The sequence below is a fragment of the Heptranchias perlo genome, chromosome 4, assembly GCF_035084215.1.
Source record: "Heptranchias perlo isolate sHepPer1 chromosome 4, sHepPer1.hap1, whole genome shotgun sequence".
NCBI classification, from domain to species: Eukaryota; Metazoa; Chordata; class Chondrichthyes; order Hexanchiformes; family Hexanchidae; genus Heptranchias; species Heptranchias perlo.
Genome location: NC_090328.1, coordinates 4,920,372 through 4,944,054, shown reverse-complemented (window position 1 = coordinate 4,944,054; position 23,683 = coordinate 4,920,372). Strand labels below are relative to the sequence as shown.

Below are 23,683 nucleotides of genomic sequence, written 5' to 3'. Positions count from 1 at the left end.
CCAGGCTTCAAGGGTTAAGTTACGAGGAGAGAATACACAAATTGGGGTTGTATTCTCTAGAGTTTAGAAGGTTAAGGGGTGATCTGATCGAAGTTTATAAGATATTAAGGGGAACGGATAGGGTGGATAGAGAGAAACTATTTCCGCTGGTTGGGGATTTTAGGAGTAGGGGGCACAGTCTAAAAATTAGAGCCAGACCTTCCAGGAGCGAGATTAGAAAACATTTCTACACACAAAGGGTGGTAGAAGTTTGGAACTCTCTTCCACAAACGGCAATTGATACGAGCTCAATTGCTAAATTTAAATGTGAGATGGATCGCTTTTTGGCAACCAAAGATATTAAGGGATACGGGCCAAAGGCAGGTATATGGAGTTAGATCACAGATCAGCCATGATCTTATCAAATGGCGGAGCAGGCACGAGGGGCTGAATGGCCTACTCCTGTTCCTATGTTCCTATGTAGTAGTCTATCCTTCACCACCTGGCTATGCAGTTTAGAACATCGGGAAAGCAAAATTCTACGGCAGTCCTGGGGAGGGCCCCAGTCCTTGTTAAACGGCCGCACTGCTGAAGGGCCTGCCTTCATTCAGGCTTCCATCGCTCTAATTGTTCACTGTGAACCGAGAGGCCCCGCTACTTAAGATGTGGAGATGCCGGTGATGGACTGGGGTGGACAAATGTAAGCAATCTTACAACACCAGGTTATAGTCCAACAGTTTTATTTGAAAATCACCCGCTACTTAAGGCAAATTGGACATTATTCGAGTGTCCATCAAACCTTCACTGCCCGCTGGTGCCAACGCCCCCCTCACAGGGTATTACCAGGGCTGTGGGTGCCACACGCTGAAACCATCTCCCATTCCTCTACTTACCCCCCACACTGAAGGGGCTGATTTGGGGTAAATGCCCTCTTTCCCCCGTCCCCATTCCTGTACTTGCTTCCACGCTGAATTTCCGACTGTGATTGTAATCAGTACTGACCCTTGTTTCTGTTGTTTCAGATGTAACCTATGCGGCTGTTGTAACCACACATTAGGACTGATCACTGAGAGTAAGTACTGAACCCTCCAGACCCGCACCATTCCCCGAATCAAATCCGAGGGAGCACCACAGAACTCGCCAGCTCTCCAGCTTAACGTACCCTTTCAAAAAAAAAAATGATTTGTTTTCAGGATGTGGGTGACACTGGCGTGGCCGTCATTTATTACCCATCCCTACTTGCCCTGAGAAGGTGGTGGTGAGCCGCCTTCTGTGTAGTGATTGATTTTAACAACTGAATGACCTGCAGGGACACTTCAGTTGGCAGTAAGAAAATGAAAGAAAGACTTGCATTTCTATTGCGCCTTTCATGACCTCAGGATGTCCCAAAGTGCTTTACAGCCAATGGAGTACTTTTGAAGTGTCGTCACTGTTGTAATGTAGCCAATTTGCGCACAGCAAGATCCCACAGACAGCAATGTGGTAATGACGGGATGATCTGTTTTTAGTGATGGTGGTTGAAGGATAAATATTGGCCCGGACACCGGGGAGAACTCCCCGTGCTCTTCTTCGAAAAAGTGGCCACAGGATCTTCCACGTCCCCACCTGAGAGGGCAGACAGGGCCTCAGTTTACCGGCTCTTCCGACAGTGCAGCACTCCCTCGGTACCGCACTGGGAGCGTCAGCCTAGAATTTTTGTGCTCAAGCGTCTGGAGTGGGGACGTGAACCCACGACCTCCTGGGGCGAGAGTGCTGCCCTCTGAGGCACGGCCGACACCGCAACCATTAAGGGTCGACCATGTAGTGCGGGGACTGGAGCCGCCTATGGGCCAGACCGGGTGAGGACGGCAAGTTCCCTTCCCTGAAGGTCATCAGTGAACCGATTGGGTTCTTACAACAATCCGGCAGATCGTCATGCTCCTTCTTTCTGGCGCCAGCCCACCAGTTTTATTGAGTTCAACCGCAACCCAGGTTGGTGGTCTGGTCGCAACACTGACCACAACCTGCACTCTCCTGAAGGTGCCACTCGACCTACCGTGCCCCCCCCAACAAGTGGCCATTCTTCGCAGGTGAGCCTCGGCGCGCAGCTGGCAGGATATTTAACCATGGGAGGCGCACCGCCGCCTAGCCCAATCTTCTCCTCCCCGACGTTCATACGGCCAGTCTTCCAGCGGCTTTCATTAGCCTGTGCTCTCGATGGGAATCCGGGCTAGTTTTCATCCTCTCTGGCTCAGGGGGCACTGGAGCGGGGGGCTGTTGGGATTGCAGCTGCCCCGAGTGCCACTCCAGCTTAGACTCCCTTGCCCAGAACAGGTCAGGGATCGAATACGGGACCATCCCAGTCTGTGGGTTTCAGTTACTCAATGGACTTACCCAGCGCCAGTGACCATGCTGATCCACTGGGTGACCTGTAACATGTATGAGGGATTTTCTATTGTTGAACAAAAAAAAAATAATGGGACTTAAGACGGACAAATCTCCAGGACCTAATGGTTTCCACCCCAGGATATTAAAATAAATGGATGAGCAAATTGTGCACACGTTAGTCATAATTTTCCCAAGCTCTCTAGATTCAGGAACTCTGCCTTTTGGATTGGAAAATTTTCAAATGTTACCCCATTATTCAAGAAGGGAGATAGGGAGAAACCAGGTAAATACAGACCTGTCAGCTTATTATCAATTGCGGGGAAGTTTCTGGAATCAGTCACCAGAGACACAGTGACTGAACACTTGGACAAGTGTCAGCTGATCAAAGAGAGCCAGCCAGGATTTGTGACGGGTAGGTTAATGTTTGAGTAATCTAGTTTACTTTTTTGAGGAGGTCACTAGCATGGTCGAAAAGGGAGTGTCTAGGGATGTTGTCTGCATGGTGTTCCAGAAGGCATTTGATACGGTTTCCTACGAGATTATCAACATAAATGAGAGAGGACAGAATTGGAGGTAATCTTTTGACGGGTCGGTAATCGGTTGGAAGGTAGGAGACAGAAAGCAGGAACAAAGGGTTTGTTCTCTAATTGGCGGAATGTGACCTGGTGTTCCCCAGGGGTCTGTACTGGGGCCTCAGGTTTTTCACCGTGTATATCAATGACTTGGATGAAGGAATAGAGAGCTGTATATCAGTGTTTGCAGATGGCACTAAGTTAGGAGGAACAGTAAGTTGTGCAGATGGGAGGAAGAAGTTAGAAAGGGAAGTAGTCAGACTAAGTGAGTGGATTAAACTATGGTAAATAGAGTTCAGTGTGGGGAAGTGTGAGGTCATCCAGTTTGGATCTGAGAAAGACAAATTGGAGTATTTTCTTAAGAGACTGGGAGCTGTGAATGAGAAAATGGGTTTAGGTGTCCATGTACACTAATCACTAAGAGCTAGTACAAAAAATAATCAAAAAGGCCAGTGGAATGTTGGCCTTTATCTCAAGGAGGCTGGATTACAAAGTGAGGAAGTGATGCTTCAGCCGTACAGAGCCTTGGTCAGACTCCATTTAAAACACTGCATTCAGTTCTGGGCACCGCACCTCAGGAAGGGTATATTGCCCTTGAGAAGGGTACAGCGCAGATTCACCAGACTGATATTGGGGCTCAGAGGGTTAAATTATGAGGACAGGTTGCATAGACTTGGCTTGTATTCCCTGGAGGTTAGAAGGTTGAGAGGTGATCTGATCGAGGGGTTTGAAATGATTAAAGGATTCAATGCGGGTGGATAGAGAGAAACTATTTCCTCCGGTGGAGGGAGTCCAGAACAAGGGGGCGCAATCTTAAAATCAGAGCTAGGGCCGTTCCGGAGTGAAATCAGGAAGCACTTTTTTACACAAAGGGTAGTGGAAATCTGGAACTCACTCCCACAAAAGGCTGTGGACGCTGGGGGTTAATTGGAGCTTTCAAGACTGAGATCGATAGGTTTTTGTTGGGTGAGGGTATCAAGGGATATGGGGCAAAGGTGGTTAAATGGGGTTAAGGTACAGATCACCAGGATCTAATTAAATGTGGGAGCAGGCTCGATGGGCTGAGTGGCCACCTCCTGTTCCTGTGTTAGTACATTGACCTGTTTTAAGTTACTTTTCATTTACTGTATCTACAGGTCAACCTGAGGCATGAGGGATTCACAAGGCACTGACCGCATCTGTTCCATAACATAGGAACGTAGGAAAGGAACAGAATTACCAGCGGTGCCACTGCATCCTTCAGCACTGTCACCAAACCAATCCAGGCCATCCTGAACCAATCCGTGCCATCATTGAACCAATTCAAACCAATCCATGTCATCACTGAACCAATCCAAACCAATCTAACCCCGGTTAAACCACACTTGGAGCACTGTGAACGGTTCTGGTCTCCATGTTATGAAAAGGATATAGAGGCACTGGAGAAAGGGCAGTTCTGGTATCACCCTAGTCTTTTTTGCACCATCAGGAAAGATCTAACAGACCGGTGCTCTTTTCTCTAGAAAAGAGAAGGCTGAGGGGTGACCTGATTATGAAAGGGTTTAATAGGGTAGACGTAGAGAAGATGTTTCCACTTGTGGGGGAGACCAGAACAAGGGCTTTTAAATGTAAGATAGTCACTAATAAATCCAATCGGGAATTCAGGAGATACTTCTTTACCCAGAGAGTGGTGAGAATGTGGAACTCGCTCCCACAAGGAATAGTTGAGGTGAATAGTGTAGATACATTTAAGGGGAAGCTGGATAAACACATGAGGGAGAAAGGAATAGAAGGAGATGCTGATAGGGTGAGATGAAGTAGGGAGGGAGGAGGCTCGTGTGGAGCATGAACACCAGCATAGACCAGTTGGGCCGAATGGCCTGTTCTGTGCCATACATTCTATGTAATCTGCCATCACGGAACCAACCCACACCAGTCCAAACCAACCTGTTCCATCACTGAATCCAATCCAAACTGATCCAAACCAATCTGTGTTACCACTATATCAATCTATGCCATCACTGATCTAATCCGAACCAGTCCAGGCCAATCAGTGCCATCACTGATCCAATCTCTAACCTCCTGTCTGTAAGATCTTTGAATGTGCTGTCATCTCTCAGCTCTGTATCCATCTCTCCTGAAACTCCCTGTCGGAATGCCTCTAGTCTGGCTTCCGACCCTCTCGCAGCACTGAAGAGGTGTTTTCTAAAGTCACAAATAACGCCCTCTGCGGCCTCCCTCTGTGGTCTTTGACACCATTCCCCACGCAGTCTCCTATCACCGCCTCTCCTCTGTCCAGTTTCGTGAGACTGCCCTTGCTTGGTTCCACTTCTTTCCATCCCCACACAGGCAGCACATCTCCAGCAATGGCTTCGCTCCCCTCCTCCGAACATTCACCTCTGGAGTCCCCCAAGGATCCACCCTTTGGCCTCCGGACTTCAGCCAGCTCTACTCGTTCACCGTTTCTCTCCATCCCATTTAAGGGATTCGATAAGGTAGATAGAAACTATTTTGTCTGGTGGGGGGGGGGGTGGAATTCAAAACAAGGGACATAATCTCAAAATTAGAGCTAGGCCATTCAGGGGTGAAATCAGGAAGCACTTTTTCACACAGAGTAGTGGAAATTTGGAACTCTCTCCCCCAAAAGGCTGTGGATGCTGGGGGTCAATTGGAGCTTTCAAGACTGAGATCAGTAGGTTTTTGTTGGGTAAAGGGGTATCGAGGGATATGGAGCAAAGGCGGGTAAATGGAGTCGAGGTACAGATCAGCCATGATTGAATGGTGGAACAGGCTCGAGGGGCTGAATGGCCTCCTCCTGACCCTGTGTCACCATTTGTGATGTCACCATCCAATGATGTCATCACTGAAGTGATCTACACGGATCCATCAACCAGCCAATCGAGCCCTGACTGAGACTATTTAAATGAGTCCATTAACCAACCAGTCAAAATCACCAAACCAATCTATCCTATCACTGAACTAATCGGTATCATCATTGAACCAATCTAAACATCAACAATCTAATCAATGTAACCGCTCAGTGCCGTCAACCACTCGGCCGCCCGACCAAACCGAGCCGCTCGGCCGCCCGACCAAACCGAGCCGCTCGGCCGCCCGACCAAACCGAGCCGCTCGGCCGCCCGACCAAACCGAGCCGCTCGGCCGCCAGCTTTTACAACAATCCAACAGCTTCATGGTCGCTTGTAGATTTTATTTTAAACTGAATTCAAATTTGCAAACTGCCATGATGGGATTTAAACTCCTGTTCTCTGGATTACAAGTCCAGTTACATAACCACCATACTACCATAGCCGTCTGTGTGATGCGTATGTGTGTGGGTGTGTGTGGTTATGTGTGTGCGGGTGCGTGCGTGCGTGTGTGTGTGTGACTGAGTAAAGATGGTTTGTCTGCGTTGCATAGATTTGAGATGCTGTCCAGCCTAGTCTCGGCTACCTGCCTGTTCTACAGAATGGCGGAGCAGGCTCGATGAGCTGAATGGCCTTCCCCTGTCCCTTTGCACCTGGATGATTCACAGATAAGCCTGGGACACGATGCAGCGGCCTCTGCTCCGTGCTGAACCTGCGATGCTACCGGGTCTGAGTGATAAATTCTAGGGAATGACAACAGAAGGCACACGGGAGATGGTGAACAGACTAACGCAGGGGGAGGCAGAGATACCAGGGCAAGCCCGTCTCGATTGACTGGTAGCGACACAAGGCAACTGTGGGGCCCTCGGAGAAGAACTGTCGGCCACAACAGACTTTGTAAATAAACATCATTAAATAAACTACATGCTGCGTGTGGTTTTACTTGCGTGTGTGTGTGGTGTGTGAATAAACTACATGCTGCGTGTGGTTTTACATGTGTGTGTGGTGTGTGCGAGCGCGCGCACAGCTCACGTACGCTTGTGACAAGCCAGCCCTCACGGCCGGGCAGCAGTACCGAGGCTTTTGGGCTGTTGTCCTGTCAGTTGTTTTCAAAGTGTAAGCTGTCTTTTAGTTCATGGGCTGGTGTTTACTAGCTGGAGAACTGCTGTCCTGGGTCCCCATGTCCTACTCTGTAGGGGGGAGTGACGGTCCTCTCTTGCCCCTCTTACCGAGCTCTTCCAGCAGCAACAGAATAGTGGTTTCATAAAGAAGAGGAGTATTTAAAGCAGACGGTAAGCCTGGGGGAGCAGTGTCTGCAGACGGTTCTCCACAAACTTGTGTCTTCAACAAAAACGGTATTACTCCTCTCTGTGATGGCGGCCGAGGCTCAGTGGGCAGCACTCTCGCCTCTGAGTCAGAGGGTCATGGGTTCAAGTCTCACTCCAGAGACAATCACATAATCCAGGCTGACACTCCCAGTGCAGTACTGAGGGGAGTGCTGCACTGTCGGAGGTGCCGTCTTTCAGATTGGATGTTAAACTGAGGCTCCGCCTGCCCCCCTCTGATGGATGTAAAAGATCCCGTGGCACTATTTGAAGAGCAGGGGAGTTCTTCCCAGTGTCCTGGCCAATATTTATCCTCAACTACCATCACTAAAACATGATCTGACCGTTACCTCTGCTGTTTGTGGGATCTTGCTTTGCGCAAATTGGCTGCTGCGTTTCCTACGTTGCGATAGTGACTATGCTTCAAAAGTATTTCATTGGTTGTAAAGCGGTTTGGGGTGTCCTGAGGTCATGAAAGGTGCTCGATATCAAAATCAAATTTTGTTTGATAACCGCTCGTGTGAAGCGTCTTGGGACGTTTCACTACGTTATATAAACGCAAGTTTGTAAATGCAAGTCCTTTGAGATATTTTGTGCTTGCCCACATAACAGTCACTGCACTGCAAAAGTATTTCACTGTATGTGCAGCTCTCAGAGACGTTTCTGAGAGACCTGATGCGGCGCTTTGGGAATTCCTCTGTTTCCCTTTAATCCTCGTTCTGCTGCCGTATCCTCCTGCCGCCGAAAGCACACTCTTCCCCCTCGTTCCACGAACTCCACCTCCCTTACAGGTTGCACTGGTGACGTAAGCTACAGGGTCGGTAGGGTTGCCAACTCTGGTTGGACATATTCCTGGAGGTTTCATCACATGACCTGCAACCACCCAGTCAAACGGCCTTTTATTTTCCCCACATCTCCCAATATTTTTTAAACTAACAAAGGTGTCAAAATAAAAAAAAAAGCGCACATTTTATTTAATGACTACCATGGGATTAATTCCTGGGATGAGAGGGTAGTCCTATGAGGTGAGATTGAGTAGAATGGGCCTATACCCTCTGGAGTTTGGAAGAATGAGAGGGGATCTCATTGAAATATATAAGATTCTGAGGGGGCTTGATGGGGTAGATGTTGAGAGGCTGTTTCCCCTGGCTGGCGAGTCTAGAACTAGAGGGCATAGTCTCAGGATAAGGGGTCAGACATTTAAGACTGAGATGAGGAGGAATTTCTTCACTCAGAGGGTTGCGAATCTTTGGAATTCTCTACCCCAGAGGGCTGTGGATGCTGAGTCATCGAGTATATTGAAGGCTGAGATTGATAGATTTTTGGACTCTACGGGAATCAAGGGATGTGGGGATCGGGCGGGAAAGTGGAGTTGAGGCCGAAGATCAGCCATGATTTTATTTAAGGGCTCAAAAGCTCGAGGGGCCGTATGGCCCACTCCTGCTCCTATTTCTTATGTAGAGGGGCTCCATTGATTTCAGTGGGAACTGCGGAGCAGCAGGTTGGCACAGTCTGGAGCTCGCTGTGACACAAAGTGCCGTGACCTGATGGCCACGAGTGCGTACTCGGCTGGTCCTGCCTTTTCCCCGTACGAAACGTGTTGGAAACAGCGACACAGGAGAGGCTGGAGAGTGGGCTCTGGGGGGGGAAGAGGATGGGCAAATAGAATGGAAGCAAGTGTTGGGCTCCAGCACCACCGTGTGGTTATAATTGGGCACTGCGATGCTTGCCATCACAAAACTGCCGAGTGGCTGAAATCAGGTATATAACACTAATGTAAGGTAGTGACCCACAGTTTTTTTTTTATTCGTTCATGGGATGTGGGCGTCGCTGGCAAGGCCGGCATTTATTGCCCATCCCTAATTGCCCCTTGAGAAGGTGGTGGTGAGCCGCCTTCTTGAAACGCTGCAGTCCGTGTGGTGAAGGTTCTCCCACAGTGCTGTTAGGAAGGGAGTTCCAGGATTTTGACCCAGCGACGATGAAGGAACGGCCGATATATTTCCAAGTCGGGATGGTGTGTGACTTGGAGGGGAACGTGCAGGTGGTGTTGTTCCCATGTGCCTGCTGCTCTTGTCCTTCCAGGTGGTAGAGGTCGCGGGTTTGGGAGGTGCTGTCGAAGAAGCCTTGGCGAGTTGCTGCAGTGCATCCTGTGGATGGTGCACACTGCAGCCACTGTGCGCCGGTGGTGGAGGGAGTGAATGTTTAGGGTGGTGGATGAGGTGCCAATCAAGCGGGCTGCTTTATCTTGGATGGTGTCGAGCTTCTTGAGTGTTGTTGGAGCTGCACTCATCCAGGCAAGTGGAGAGTATTCCATCACACTCCTGACTTGTGCCTTGTAGATTTTATTGCATAAAACATATAAGTATATTTGTTTTAATTACTCGTTCTTGGGTTGTGGGCGTCACTGGCAAGGCCAACAATTATTGCCCCATCTCTTGAGATGGTGGGCTGCCGCCTTGAACCGCTGCCATCCATGTGGCTTGTCGCAGTTTGATACAACCGAGGGCAGTGAAGAGTCAACCACATTGGTGTGGGACTGAATCATAGAATCGTGGAAAGGTTACAGCAAGGAAGGAGGCCATTCGGCCCATCGAGTCCGTGCTGGCTCTATGCAAGAGCAATCCAGCTGGTCCCACTCCCCCGCCCTATCCCCACTGCCCTGCAAATTTTTTCCTTTCAAGTACTTATCCAGTTCCCTTTTGAAGGCCACGATTGAATCTGCCTCCACCACCCCCTCGGGCAGTGCATTCCAGATCCTAACCACTCGCTGTGTAAAAATGTTTTTCTCTCATGTCACCTTTGGTTCTTTTGCCAATCACCTTAAATCTATGTCCTCTGGTTCTTGACCCTTCCACCAATGGGAACAGTTTCTCTCTATCTATTCTGATTTTGCACGCCTCTATCAAATCTCCTTGCAACTTTCTCTGTTCCAAGGAGAACAACCCCAGCTTCTCCAGTCTATCCACGTAACTAAAGTCCCTCATCCCCGGAATCATTCTAGTAAATCTCTTCTGCACCCTCTCTAAGGCCTTCACGTCTTTCCTAAAGTGCGGTGCCCAGAACAGGACACAATATTCCAGTTGTGGCTGAACCAGTGTTTTATGAAGGTTCATCATGAGTTTCATACTTTTGTACTCTATGCCTCAATTTATAAAGCCCAGGATCCCATATGTTTTTTTAACCGCTTTCTCAACCTGCCCTGCCACCTTCAATGATTTCTGCACATATACCCCCAGATCTCTCTGTTCCTGTACCCCTTTTAGAATTGTGCCTTCTAGTTTATATTGCCTCTCCTCGTTCTTCCTACTGGAATATATCACTTCGCATTTTTCTGCGTTAAATTTCATCTGCCACATGTCCGCCCATTCCACCAGCCTGTCTATATCCTCTTGAAGTCTATCACTGTCCTCCTCACTGTTCACTACCCTTCCAAGTTTTGTGTCATCTGCAAATTTTGAAATTGTGCCCTGTATATCCAAGTCCAAGTCATTAATATACATCAAGAAAAGCAGTGGTCCCAGCACCAATCCCTGGGGAACACCACTGTATACCTCCCTCCAGTCCGAAAAACAACCGTTCACCACTTCTCTGCTGGAGTCATATATAGGCCCAGACTGGGTAAGGACGGCAGGTTTCCTTCCCTAAAGGACATTAGTGAACGAGTTGGGTTTTTAATGACAGTCTGACAACTTCATGGTCACTTTTACTGATACCAGCTTTTTATCTCCACCACCCCATCAAACCCCTTCACTGTCTCTGTGCAGTTGGCTTCAGCCTGAAAATTGAGATTTAATTTCGGCCCGAGCAAGGTTACAAGATGCTGAAAGATGACCCGAGATTGAGGAAGTGGGAGGTTGGAGTTAAACAAAGTTTGCTGCTATCAGGGAGCCTCCGGATTTCTGTACATAACACTCGCACGTTTCAAAACATATACACTTAATTATATCAGAAATAAATAGGAACATCAGTTCCCATCGAATGTGGAATTAAATGCCCGGTACAAGGAGTGAGAGAAGAGAGAAAACGAGAGGAAGAGAAAGAGAGAGAGACAGACGGAGAGAAACGGGAAAGAGAGAAAGATAGAGAGAAATTGAAAGAGAAACAGGGAAAGAGAAAGGCAGAGAAACGGAATGACAGACAGAGGCAGAGAGAGAGAGAGAGAAACGGAAAGGTAGGCAGAGAGAGACAGACAGAAGCAGAGAGAGAGAGACAGAAAGAGACAGAGAGAGAGAGAGAGAAATGGAAAGTCAGAGGAAGAGAGAGAGACAGAGGCAGAGGGAGACAGAGAGATGGAGAAATGGAAAGACAGAGAGAGACAGAGGCAGAGAGGGAGACAGAGAGAAATGGAAAGAGAGAGAGAGAGACAGAGACAGAGACAGAGGCAGAGAGGGAGACAGAGAGAAATGGAAAGAGAGAGAGAGAGAGAGACAGAGGCAGAGGGAGACAGAGAGAGAGAGAGAGAAACGGAAAGACAGAGCGAGAGGCAGAGGGAGACAGAGAGAAATGGAAAGAGAGAGAGAGAGAGAGACAGAGGCAGAGGGAGACAGAGAGAGAGAGAGAGAAACGGAAAGACAGAGAGAGAGAGAGACAGAGGCAGAGGGAGACAGAGAGAGAGAGAGAGAAACGGAAAGACAGAGCGAGAGGCAGAGGGAGACAGAGAGAGAGAAACAGAAAGATAGACAAAGGGTGAGCAGAAGGGGAGAGACTGAGAGGGACAGAGAGATTTTTTGGTGCCCTAAAGCTGTGTGGACTCACTGTCCTACAGTACCTGGTGTTCTAAATCTCACAGGGCAGTGTCTCTCGGGGTCTCCAGTCTGTACTGAGGTAGCTCACCACCACCTTCTTAAGGGCAATTAGGGATGGGCAATAAATGCCGGCCTCGCCAGCGACGCCCACATCCCATAAACGAATTTTAAAAAAGCTGATCTCAGCCTGGCAGCATTAGGGGTTCGCAACACTGGGCTTCGGTGTTCATAGTCCAGCGACAAGTGGAAGAACGAGGATCCCTGCTCCCGCTTGCCGGTGAGGACCGGATCGGGCATGGGGGGTGAAGCCTCCCACAGCCGAATGGCCATCTGGTGCTCATTGTCTGGGCTTACGCATCAGGAACGGCCAGTTGTGTGAGATCTGGGGGATAAACTGCTGTTTGTAGAAGCCGCACCCAGAACGGATCAGCCCTTCCCTAAGAGAAGAGGCAAAAATAATTTGGGAAAAGAAGATCATGGGATGAGATAGTTGTCGCTCTGAGAATCAGTCCGCAGGGCAGGTGTGCGCACAGCACGGAGAGTGAAGGGAGCTCAACAGTCCAGCTCCCCAGCACAAAACTACCTCAAACGCAGCACAAGCAATCTCACTCAGAAAGACCACATGTGGATGGGATGGAAAATATCACATCAGTACAGAAGGGGGCGATCTTCTCTGATTGATGGGACAGTGTAGAGGGAGCTTTACTCTGTATCGAACCCGTGCTGTACCTGCCCTGGGAGTGTTTGATGGGACAGTGTAGAGGGAGCTTTACTCTGTATCTAACCCTTGCTGTACCTGCCCTGGGAGTGTTTGATGGGACAGTGTAGAGGGAGCTTTACTCTGTATCTAACCCGTGCTGTACCTGCCCTGGGAGTGTTTGATGGGACAGTGTAGAGGGAGCTTTACTCTGTATCTAACCCTTGCTGTACCTGCCCTGGGAGTGTTTGATGGGACAGTGTAGAGGGAGCTTTACTCTGTATCTAACCCGTGCTGTACCTGCCCTGGGAGTGTTTGATGGGACAGTGTAGAGGGAGCTTTACTCTGTATCTAACCCGTGCTGTACCTGCCCTGGGAGTGTTTGATGGGACAGTGTAGAGGGAGCTTTACTCTGTATCTAACCCATGCTGTACCTGCCCTGGGAGTGTTTGATGGGACAGTGTAGAGGGAGCTTTACTCTGTATCTAACCCATGCTGTACCTGCCCTGGGAGTGTTTGATGGGACAGTGTAGAGGGAGCTTTACTCTGTATTTAACCTGTGCTGTACCCGCCCTGGGAGTGTTTGATGGGACAGTGTAGAGGGAGCTTTACTCTGTATCTAACCCGTGCTGTACCCGCCCTGGGAGTGTTTGATGGGACAGTGTAGAGGGAGCTTTACTCTGTATTTAACCCGTGCTGTACCCGCCCTGGGAGTGTTTGATGGGACAGTGTAGAGGGAGCTTTACTCTGTATCTAACCCATGCTGTACCTGCCCTGGGAGTGTTTGATGGGACAGTGTCGAGGGAGCTTTACTCTGTATCTAACCCATGCTGTACCTGCCCTGGGAGTGTTTGATGGGACAGTGTAGAGGGAGCTTTACTCTGTATTTAACCTGTGCTGTACCCGCCCTGGGAGTGTTTGATGGGACAGTGTAGAGGGAGCTTTACTCTGTATCTAACCCGTGCTGTACCCGCCCTGGGAGTGTTTGATGGGACAGTGTAGAGGGAGCTTTACTCTGTATTTAACCCGTGCTGTACCCGCCCTGGGAGTGTTTGATGGGACAGTGTAGAGGGAGCTTTACTCTGTATCTAACCCGTGCTGTACCTGCCCTGGGAGTGTTTGATGGGACAGTGTAGGGGGAGCTTTACTCTGTATTTAACCCGTGCTGTACCCGCCCTGGGAGTGTTTGATGGGACAGTGTAGAGGGAGCTTTACTCTGTATCTAACCCGTGCTGTACCTGCCCTGGGAGTGTTTGATGGGACAGTGTAGGGGGAGCTTTACTCTGTATTTAACCCGTGCTGTACCCGCCCTGGGAGTGTTTGATGGGACAGTGTAGAGGGAGCTTTACTCTGTATTTAACCCGTGCTGTACCCGCCCTGGGAGTGTTTGATGGGACAGTGTAGAGGGAGCTTTACTCTGTATTTAACCCGTGCTGTACCCGCCCTGGGAGTGTTTGATGGGACAGTGTAGAGGGAGCTTTACTCTGTATCTAATCCGTGCTGTACCTGCCCTGGGAGTTTAATGCTGGCATTTGGTACAGGAAGTGAAAGTGTTCCAATATTCCCCAGTGAGAGCAGTGGGGATGCCAGTTTCTCTGGTTGCCAGTATCACCTGTACCAGGTGTGCATTTGCTCACGGAAGGGTCTGTACCAGGTCGGACGACCATCGCCAGGAAATCCCGGACTCGAGGGAGATACTTATAAGGCGGGGGCGAGGGTGGTCCTGGGAGCCAGACATTTGACCCCATCGTCTGCAGTTAATGCGGGGTCGAAACAGGCTGCAGATCGAGCGGACAATTACCAGCCTTTTGCAGACTGAAAGGGACCCATTGAGAAGAGTAGTCGGGACACAGGGCTGCATTGTACTGTGCTGGAGACAGGGCGCATGGCAGGCTGGAATGTGCAGGCACGTTTCCAGACACTCTCCCGGGCTTCTTCGTGACTCCTGTCCAAAGATCAGACAGTCTGCCCTCAGGCACCATGCCAGCGCACGTGCTGCTCTCCCCAGGCTTACTCAGTGCAGAGGCCCCGCACCATGTAGCTCTGGAATTCCCTTCCCAAACCTCTCCGCCTCTCTCTCTCCTCATTTGAGTTGCATTTTAATATTCTCATCCTTGTGTTCAAATCCCTCCATGGCTTCGCCCCCTCCTTACCTCTGTAACCTCCTCCAGCCCCTACAACCCTCCTGTTTCCCCAGGCTGCAGAGTCTAGAACTGGGGTTAATAACCTCAAGATAAGGGATCGGCCATTTAGGACTGAGATGAGGAGGAATTTCTTCACTCAGAGGGTTGTGAATCTTTGGAATTCTCTACCCCAGAGGGCTGTGAATGTTCAGTCATCGAGTATATTCAAGACTGAGATGGAACGGGACACTAAGGGAATCAAGGGATATGGGGATTGGGCAGGAAAGTGGAGTTGAGGTCGAAGATCAGCCATGATCTGATTGAATGGCGGAGCAGGCTCGAGGGGCCGTATGGCCTACTCCTGCTCCTATTCCTTATGTTCTTATGAGATCTCTGCGCTCCTCCAATTCTGACCTCTTGCGCATCCCCTGATTTTAATCGCTCCACCATTGGCGGCCGTGCCTTCAGCTGCCTCGGCCCTAAGCTCTGGAATTCCCTCCCTAAACCTCTCCGACTCTCTCTCCTCCTTTAAGACGCTCCTTAAAACCTGCCTCTTTGACCGAGTTTTTGGTCACCTGTCCTAATATCTCCTTATGTGGCTCGGTGTCAAATTTTGTTTGATAATCGCTCCTTTGAGGCGCCTTGGGACATTTTATTACGTTAACAGCACTATATAAATGCAAGTTGTTTATGCATGAAACTAGCAGCCTTCTGTTTTTTCTACAGCGTCTTTCACAACCTCAGGACGTCCCAAAGCGCTTCACAGCCAATTAAGTACATTTTTTTTGAAGTGTAGTCGCATGTGAAGGAAACGGGGCAGCCAATTTGCGCACAGCAAGATCACACAAACAGCAATGTGATAATGACCAGGTAATCTGTTTTTTAGTGATGTTGGTTGAGGGATAAATATTGACCCAGGACACCGGGGAGAACTCCCCCCTGCTCTTCTTCGAACAGTGGCCTTGGGATCTTTTACGTCCACCTGAGAGGGCAGACGGGGCCTCGGTTTAATGTCTCATTCCAAAGACGGCACCTCCTACACTACAGCACTCCGTCAGCGCTGCACTGGGAGTGTCGGCCTAGATTTTGTACCCTGGAGTGGGACTTGAACCCACTCAGAGGCGAGAGAACTTCCCACTGAGCCACGGCTAACACCTTCTTCATTGTACAATACACTCTTTGTGCGGCTCTCTTAATCCGCACCCCCCCATCCCCTTTTCTCCCCCCCCACCTCCCCCATTTTCAGACCTGTATCCACCAGTACTTCACCCTGGGGTCCTACAGTTTAGATTCCCCCCTGCTCCCGACTTTCCTGCCCGATCCCCATATCCCTTGATTCCCTTAGTGTCCCGTTCCATCTCAGTCTTGAATATACTCGATGACTGAACATCCACAGCCCTCTGGGGTAGAGAATTCCAAAGATTCACAACCCTCTGAGCGAAGAAATTCCTCCTCATCTCGGTCCTAAATGGCCGACCCCTTATCTTGAGGTTATGATCCCCCAGTTCTAGACTCTGCGGCCAGGGTTGTAGGGGCTGGAGGAGGTTACAGAGGTAAGGGGGGGGCGAGGCCATGGAGGGATTTGAACACAAGGATGAGAATATTAAAATGCAAGTCAAACGAGGAGAGAGAGAGGCGGAGAGGTTTGGGAAGGGAATTCCAGAGCTACATGGTGCGGGGCCTCTGCAGGTGTGGGACCCTGGTTTGAACAGCTTGAGTCTGTAATTGCTATCCCGGGCGCTTTCCACAATCCAAAGTGGAGACGAACGCACAACAGAAAAATCTACCCACTCGCCACGACGGGGCTCAGTCCGACCCAATCGTGTCAAAAGCCAAAGGTTGTGGATTGGAGGTCAAAGTTGAGGAGCTCAGACAACCTGGGGGTGAAAGCAATAGGAACATGGGGACAGGAGGAGGCCATTCAGCCCCTCGAGCCTGTACCGCCATTCGATTAGATCACGGCCGATCCGCACTTTAACTCCATCCCCCGCCTTGGTTCCACATCCTTTGATACCCAACAGCAATCAATCGATCTCTGTCTAGAAAATTCCAACTGACCCCCAGCATCCACAGCCTTTTGGGGGGAGAGAGTTCCAGATTTCCACTCCCCTTTGTGTGAAAAAAATGCTTCCTGATTTCGCTCCTGAATGGCCTGGCTCTAAATTTTAAGATTGTGCCCCCCCCTTGTTCTTAAATGAGTTAGCGTAAGAGAGGGGCACGATGAGGATGTGTGGGGAGGAGTGAGGTTGTATGGGATGGAGCACTGACGAAAGTACTGATGGAACAGAGGTACCAACAGTCGTAATGGAGAGAGAGAGAGAGAGAGAGAGAGAGGTTCACCTATCAGATAACAAAGTGAGCTTTTGGTGCCAGATTCTCCTGGGGTCCCTACGTAAAGACCACACCCTACAGCGGCCAGCTGAGGCCGGACTCCAAGGTGACCGTTTGAAGAGAGCGCCTGATTTGATCCTAGCTCAGCCTCAGTACCGAAGCAAGAGGACGGAACAGAAGCCGCCCGATTTCTGCCCGCTGTCTCTCAAAGAAACAACAGGCAAAGTGATGTGACCTCGACACAGTGATTCCCGCTCTCACACACACACACACACACACACACACGGTGGGGGGGCCTGAGTGAACTATCTGCCTGACCCTCCCCTCACCACATCTGTCAGCCAACTCCCCATTTGTAAATATCCCGAAGGATTGCGACCTTTTGGTTCGTTGTTTGTCATCGAGCCTCGTGAAAGGTTCAGACCTCACAGGGTCAAACAGATAACGGTCCTGGTAACCCGTGTCGTGGGTGGCTTCAAAGGAAGGGGGCCAGAAGCGCAGAGTGGACCTCTGCCTCCCTTCAATCCCTACGTTACTCATGCTGCAGTGGACGGCATGCCTCAGAGCTCCTGATTCCCAGATATCCCATCCTTCGCCACCCTTCTCCTCCTCCCACCCTCACTGTGCCATCAAACCTGCAGATTGGGGGAACTCCTCACCTCCCTCAGGCTCCCCCTCGCTCCCCACAACCATCGGGCTCTTGATGCTGCCGATTTTGTCCCTTTGCTCTGCCTTTGGGAGGGTACGACACCCGCGGGCATAAGGAGCTTTCCTGTACCTTGCCCAAGTTGGCGTTCGAGAGGTGCGACCCAGGGAACTGAGTTTCGGAAGAGCAGAGAATTCAGGGATTGGAAAAGACCATAAGAGATAGGAGCAGGAGTCAGGCCATTCGGCCCTTCGAGCCTGCTCCGCCATTCAATGAGATCATGGATGATCTGATTCTGGCCTCAAAGCCTTTCGATTCATGGATGTCCCTCCCTCCGGTACCATAATCCTCCCAACCTAGAACCATAGAATGATAGAGTGGTTACAGCACAGAAGGAGGCCATTTGGCCCATCGAGCCCGAGCCTGGCATCTAATTGTATTCTGAATAACTCTAGTCCCCCCCCCCCCGCCCCCCCCGCCATTACTCTGATTATTCCAAACATTAGTCACTCTTTGAACAAAGAAACTTTTCCTCCTAACTGCCCGAAATTTATTTTTCACTAGTTTCCATTTGTATTTACTGATCTTATTTTCCTGACTTACTTTGAAGTTGTATTCTAGGTAATCTTACTGATCCACAGATCTATCTTTTATATGTTAATAGTCTGTATACATTTGCTGCAGTGTAACACTTACTTCCTGTAACACTATTTCTGTCATATTTTTGTCACAGTCACACTTGTGTCACTCTGTGTGCGACGATATTTCGGTCACACTACTTTCTGTCACATTCTTCCATTGATTTTGCAGCCCTGAGTGAGTCCTGCATTACTTGTTCTGGAAGGCAGGTCGTGCTACTGTCCACTTACCTTCCTCTCCCACATCCCTTTCCAACATAGGACGAGCCATGGCAACCAACGTCAGGTGACCACAGCCTCGAGGTAAGTTTAAAAAATGTTTTTATGGAGTTTTAAATTTAAAAAAAAACTTTAAAATGATTTATTTCTAACGGGGTCCCTGCATTGTTTGACCAATGCTAGGTCTTCACTGAATCCTGTACCCTTTTGTGACAGAGTGGCACAGTAATATAATAACAAAGTAACACAGTAACATAATAACACAGAAACATAGTGATATAGTAACATAGTAGCACAGTGATACAGTAACATAGTAATACAGAAATATAGTGATATAGTAACATAGTAACACAGTGATATAGTAACATAGTAATACAGAAACATAGTGATATAGTAACATAGTAACAAAGTGATATAGTAACAGAGTAATACAGAAACATAGTAACACAGTAATATAATAACAAAGTACCACAGTAACATAATAACACAGAAACATAGTGATATAGTAACATAGTAATACAGAAACATAGTGATATAGTAACATAGTAACATAGTGATATAGTAACATAGCAACACAGTGATATAGTAACATAGTAATACAGAAACATAGTGATATAGTAACATAGTAATACAGAAATATAGTGATATAGTAACATAGCAACACAGTGATATAGTAACATAGTAATACAGAAACATAGTGATATAGTAACATAGTAACATAGTGATATAGTAACATAGCAACAAAGTGATATAGTAACAGAGTAATACAGAAACATAGTAACACAGTAATATAATAACAAAGAAACATAGTGATATAGTAACATAGTAACACAGTAACATAGTGATACAGTAACATAGTAACACAGAAACATAGTGATATAGTAACATAGTAACACAGAAACATAGTGATATAGTAACATAGTAACACAGAAACATAGTGATATAGCAACATAGTAACACAGTAACATAGTGATACAGTAACATAGTAACACAGAAACATAGTGATTTAGTAACATAGTAACACAGAAACATAGTGATATAGTAACATAGTAACACAGAAACATAGTGATATAGTAACATAGTAACACAGAAACATAGTGATATAGTAACATAGTAACACAGTAACATAGTGATACAGTAACATAGTAACACAGAAACATAGTGATTTAGTAACATAGTAACACAGAAACATAGTGATATAGTAACATAGTAACACAGTAACATAGTGATACAGTAACATAGTAACACAGAAACATAGTGATATAGTAACATAGTAACACAGAAACATAGTAAAACAGTAACACAGTAACAGTGACATAGTAACACATTAACATAGTAACAGTGATGCAATACCACAGTAAGATAGTAAAACAGTAACACAATAACATAGTAACATTGTAAAATAGTAACTCCCCTGAGTGTAGCCATCTCGTGGCCTGTACTCTGTAGGGTAGGAGTGAGCTCACTTCAGGGGGCTGGGGGGAGATCTGGACTGGGAGAGAGAGAGATATCTGGACATGGAGAGAGGGGGAGAGAGGGGGAGGTCTGGACACGGAGAGAGGGGGAGAGAGGGGGAGGTCTGGACACGGAGAGAGGGGGAAAGAGGGGGAGGTCTGGACACGGAGAGAGGGGGAGAGAGGGGGAGGTCTGGAGACGGAGAGAGGGGGAGGTCTGGACACGGAGAGAGGGGGAGGTCTGGACACGGAGAGAGGGGGAGGTCTGGACACAGAGAGAGGGGGAGAGAGGGGGAGGTCTGGACACGGAGAGAGGGGGAGAGAGGGGGAGGTCTGGTCACGGAGAGAGGGGGAGATCTGGAGAGGGAGAAAGGGAGAGATCTGGACATGGAGAGAGGGGGAGATCTGGACATGGAGAGAGGGGGAGATCTGGAGAGGGAGAGAGGGGGAGAAGTGGAGAGGGAGAGAGTCCCCTGGACCTGATGGCTTGTATCCGAGGGTCTTAAAGGAAGTGGTACAGAGATAGTGGATGCATTGGTTGTAATCCTCCAGAATTCACTAGATTCTGGAAAGGTCCCAGCAGATTTGAAAACCGCAAATGTAACACCCCTATTCAAGAAGGGAGTGAGACAGAAAGCAGATAACTATAGACCAGTTAGCCTAACATCTGTCATTGGGAAAATGCTAGAATCCATTATTAAGGAAGTAGTAGCAGGACATTGAGAGACTCATAATACAATTCAAGGAGAGTCAACATGGTTTTATGAAGGGGAAATCATGTCTGACAAATTTATTAGAGTTCTTTGAGGAAGTAACAGGCAGGGTGGATAAAGGGGAACCAATGGATGCAGTATATTTGGATTTCCAAAAGGTATTCGATAAGGTGCCGCATAAAAGATTACTGCACAAGATAAGAACTCATGGTGTTGGGGGTAATATACTGGCATAGATAGAGGATTGGCTAACTAACAGAAAACAAAGAGTCGGGATAAAAGGGTCATTTTCAAAATGGCAATCTGTAACTAGTGGGGTGCCGCAGGGATCAGTGCTGGGGCCTCAACTATTTACAATATATATCAATGACTTGGATAAACGAACAGAGTGTCTTGTGGCCAAATTTGCTGATGACACAAAGATAGGTGGAAAAGCAAGTTGCGATGAGGACACAAAGTGTTTGCAAAGGGATATTGACAGGTTAAGCGAATGAGCAAAAATTTGGCAGATGGAATATAATGTGGGAAAATGTGAAGTCATCCACTTTGGGAGGAAAAATAAAAAAGCAAAATATTATTTGAACGGAGAAATACTACAAAATGCTGCGGTACAGAGGGATCTGGGTGTCCTCGTACATGAAACACAAAAAGTCAACATACAGGTGCAGCAGGTAATCCGGAAGGCAAACGAAATATTGGCCTTTATTTCGAGGGGGATGGAGTATAAAAGCAGGGAAGTCATGCTACAACTGTACAGGGTGCTGGTGAGACCACACCTGGAGTACTGCGTACAGTTCTGGTGCCCTTATTTAAGGAAGGTCATACTTGCATTGGAGGCAGTTCAGAGAAGGTTCATTAGGTTGATTCCAGGTATGGAAGAGTTGTCTTATAAGGAAAGATTGAACAGGTTGGGTCTATACTCATTGAAGTTTAGAAGAATGAGAGGAAATCTTATTGAAACAATCAAGATTCTGAGGGGACTCGATAGGGTAGATGCTGAGAGGATGTTACCCCTCATGGGGGAATCTAAAACTAGGGGGCATAGTCTCAGAATAAGGGGTCGCCCGTTAAAGACGGAAATGAGGAGGAATTTCTTCTCCCAGAGGGTCGTGAATCTTTGGAATTCTTTACCCCAAAAAGCTGTGGAGGCTGAGTCATTGAATACATTCACGGCTGAGTTAGACAAATTTTTGATCAAGGGAGTCAAAGGATATGGGGAAAGGGCGGGAAAGTGGAGTTGAGGTAAAAGTCAGATCAGCCATGATCTCATTAAATGGCGGAGCGGGCTCGAGGGGCCGAATGGCCTACTCCTGCTCCTATCTCTTATGGTCTTATATGGTAGATCTGGCGAGGGAGAGAGGGGGAGATGTGGAGAGGGAGATCTGGACACGGAGATAGGGGGAGATCTGGAGAGGGGGAGATGTGGAGAGGGAGAGAGGGGGAGATCTGGACACGGAGGGATGGGGAGATCTGGAAAGGGAGAGATCTGGACACGGAGAGAGGGGGAGATCTGGACACGGAGAGGGGGAGAACTGGAATGGGAGACGACCTCTAGTCCGCAGGTGACAGACCCAGACTCAGATTTAGTGTGTGGGCAATCCATTAAATATTGAAGAGGTGGGAGCTGAGGGAGGAGGAGGGCAGTGAATGAGAACTACAGGTGGTCCTATCTCTCCCAGGATGTGAAGGAGACTGGCTACAAATGAACTTGACCAAAATTTTCCTGTGTCAGTCATGGCTCAGTGGGTAACACTCTTGTCTCTGAGTCAGAAGGTCATCAGTTCAAGTCCCACTCTGGAGACTTGAGCACCAAATCCAAGCTAACTCTCCCAGTGTAGTACTGAGGGAGTGCTGCACTTGTGGGTGAGATGTTAAACTGAGGCCCTCTCTGGTGGATGTAAAAGATCCCATGTCTGCTATTTTGAAGAAGAGCAGGGGAGTTCTCCCCAGTGTCCTGGGCCTACATTTATCCCTCAACCAACAAAAAGCAGATTATCTGGTCATCATCTCAGTGCTGTTTGTGGGATCTTGCTGTGCGCAAAGTGGCTGCTGAGTTTCCTACATTACTACGACAGTGACCATGCTGTAAAAGCACCTCATTGGCTGTAAAGCGCTTTGGGACGTCCTGAGGTGGGGAAAGACACTGTAGAAAAGCAAGTTCTTTCTCCCGGTTGTATCCCAGATGTCATTAACAGACCCCACTGACGGAGGAAATCTGCTCTTAACGTGATTCGCAGGTGGTGGTTTACACTGAGCGATGCCCCCTTCCCTTTAAATTTGCATTTAAAGGCAGCGCGCGCTGTCAGACCAATTTCCCTTCTTAAAAGTTGCGTTTTGTAAATAAAGTGCAACCATTCCCCGTACCGGGCTCCTCGTTCATTCCCTCCGCTCGCCTGCGCTCTGGTCCTTCGTGATCCCTTCGTGTTTCATTTATTTCAGTCACGCAACTTAAAATGCGGAGCGTTCTACGACAGTGACCACGTTGTAAAAGCACTCCATTGGCCGCGAAGCGCTTTGGGACGCCCTGAGGTGGTGAAAGGCGCTGTAGAAACGCAAGTTCCTTCTTTACAAAAAAGCTCCACGGTAGCTGGCAGGGATTTGACGTTAATTTAAAGGCTCAATTCGTTTGAAAATGATGACAATTAAAAATAATTAACCAGATACAGATTTGGCCCCTCAGTGTGGAAAACACTAATCCCAAATCTCCTCCCTCCCCTTTGACCTTTTCCAAGATTGTCGTGAATTATTTTTTTAAAGAAAAAAGTAACGACGCCCTCTCGATGAAACGGTTTTTTAATTTTCCTGTAGCGTGCTCCTTACTGATTAGACGTTACATCCTATATCTGTTTCGAGGTGTACGCTCCAGTAAACTGAAAAGCCCTTTCATTGAGTGGGCGTTGTCGCTTTAAATGTTCATCCTGCTGTGCTAAAGTTAGCTCTGCAAGGGCTACATCTGGGCTTTCCTTAGATCCGCACAGGATTAGACTTCACTTATCTCCTTAGCAGTCGGATCTCTCTTTCGCCCTGA

At 48.3% G+C, this 23,683-nt stretch overlaps 2 protein-coding genes across 4 annotated transcripts in view; both read left to right on the top strand.

Annotated features, from left to right (window-relative positions):
* Positions 1–6,684, top strand: part of LOC137320706 (polymeric immunoglobulin receptor-like) — a 788,493-nt gene extending 781,809 nt beyond the window's left edge. For all 3 annotated transcript variants that reach the window (XM_067982404.1, XM_067982403.1, XM_067982405.1), the window contains 2 exons: positions 1,002–1,051; positions 4,055–6,684. In XM_067982404.1, coding sequence (XP_067838505.1) covers positions 1,002–1,036 — 35 coding nt within the window. In that variant the 3' untranslated portion in view covers positions 1,037–1,051; positions 4,055–6,684. The remainder of the gene's footprint in view (positions 1–1,001; positions 1,052–4,054) is intronic.
* A 7,827-nt stretch (positions 6,685–14,511) lies between these two features.
* LOC137320391 (pikachurin) overlaps positions 14,512–23,683 on the top strand; it is a 60,305-nt gene continuing 51,133 nt past the window's right edge. Inside the window, exons 1-2 of the mRNA XM_067982092.1 lie at positions 14,512–14,568; positions 17,028–17,210. Of these exons, the coding sequence (XP_067838193.1) occupies positions 14,512–14,568; positions 17,028–17,210 (240 nt within the window). The remainder of the gene's footprint in view (positions 14,569–17,027; positions 17,211–23,683) is intronic.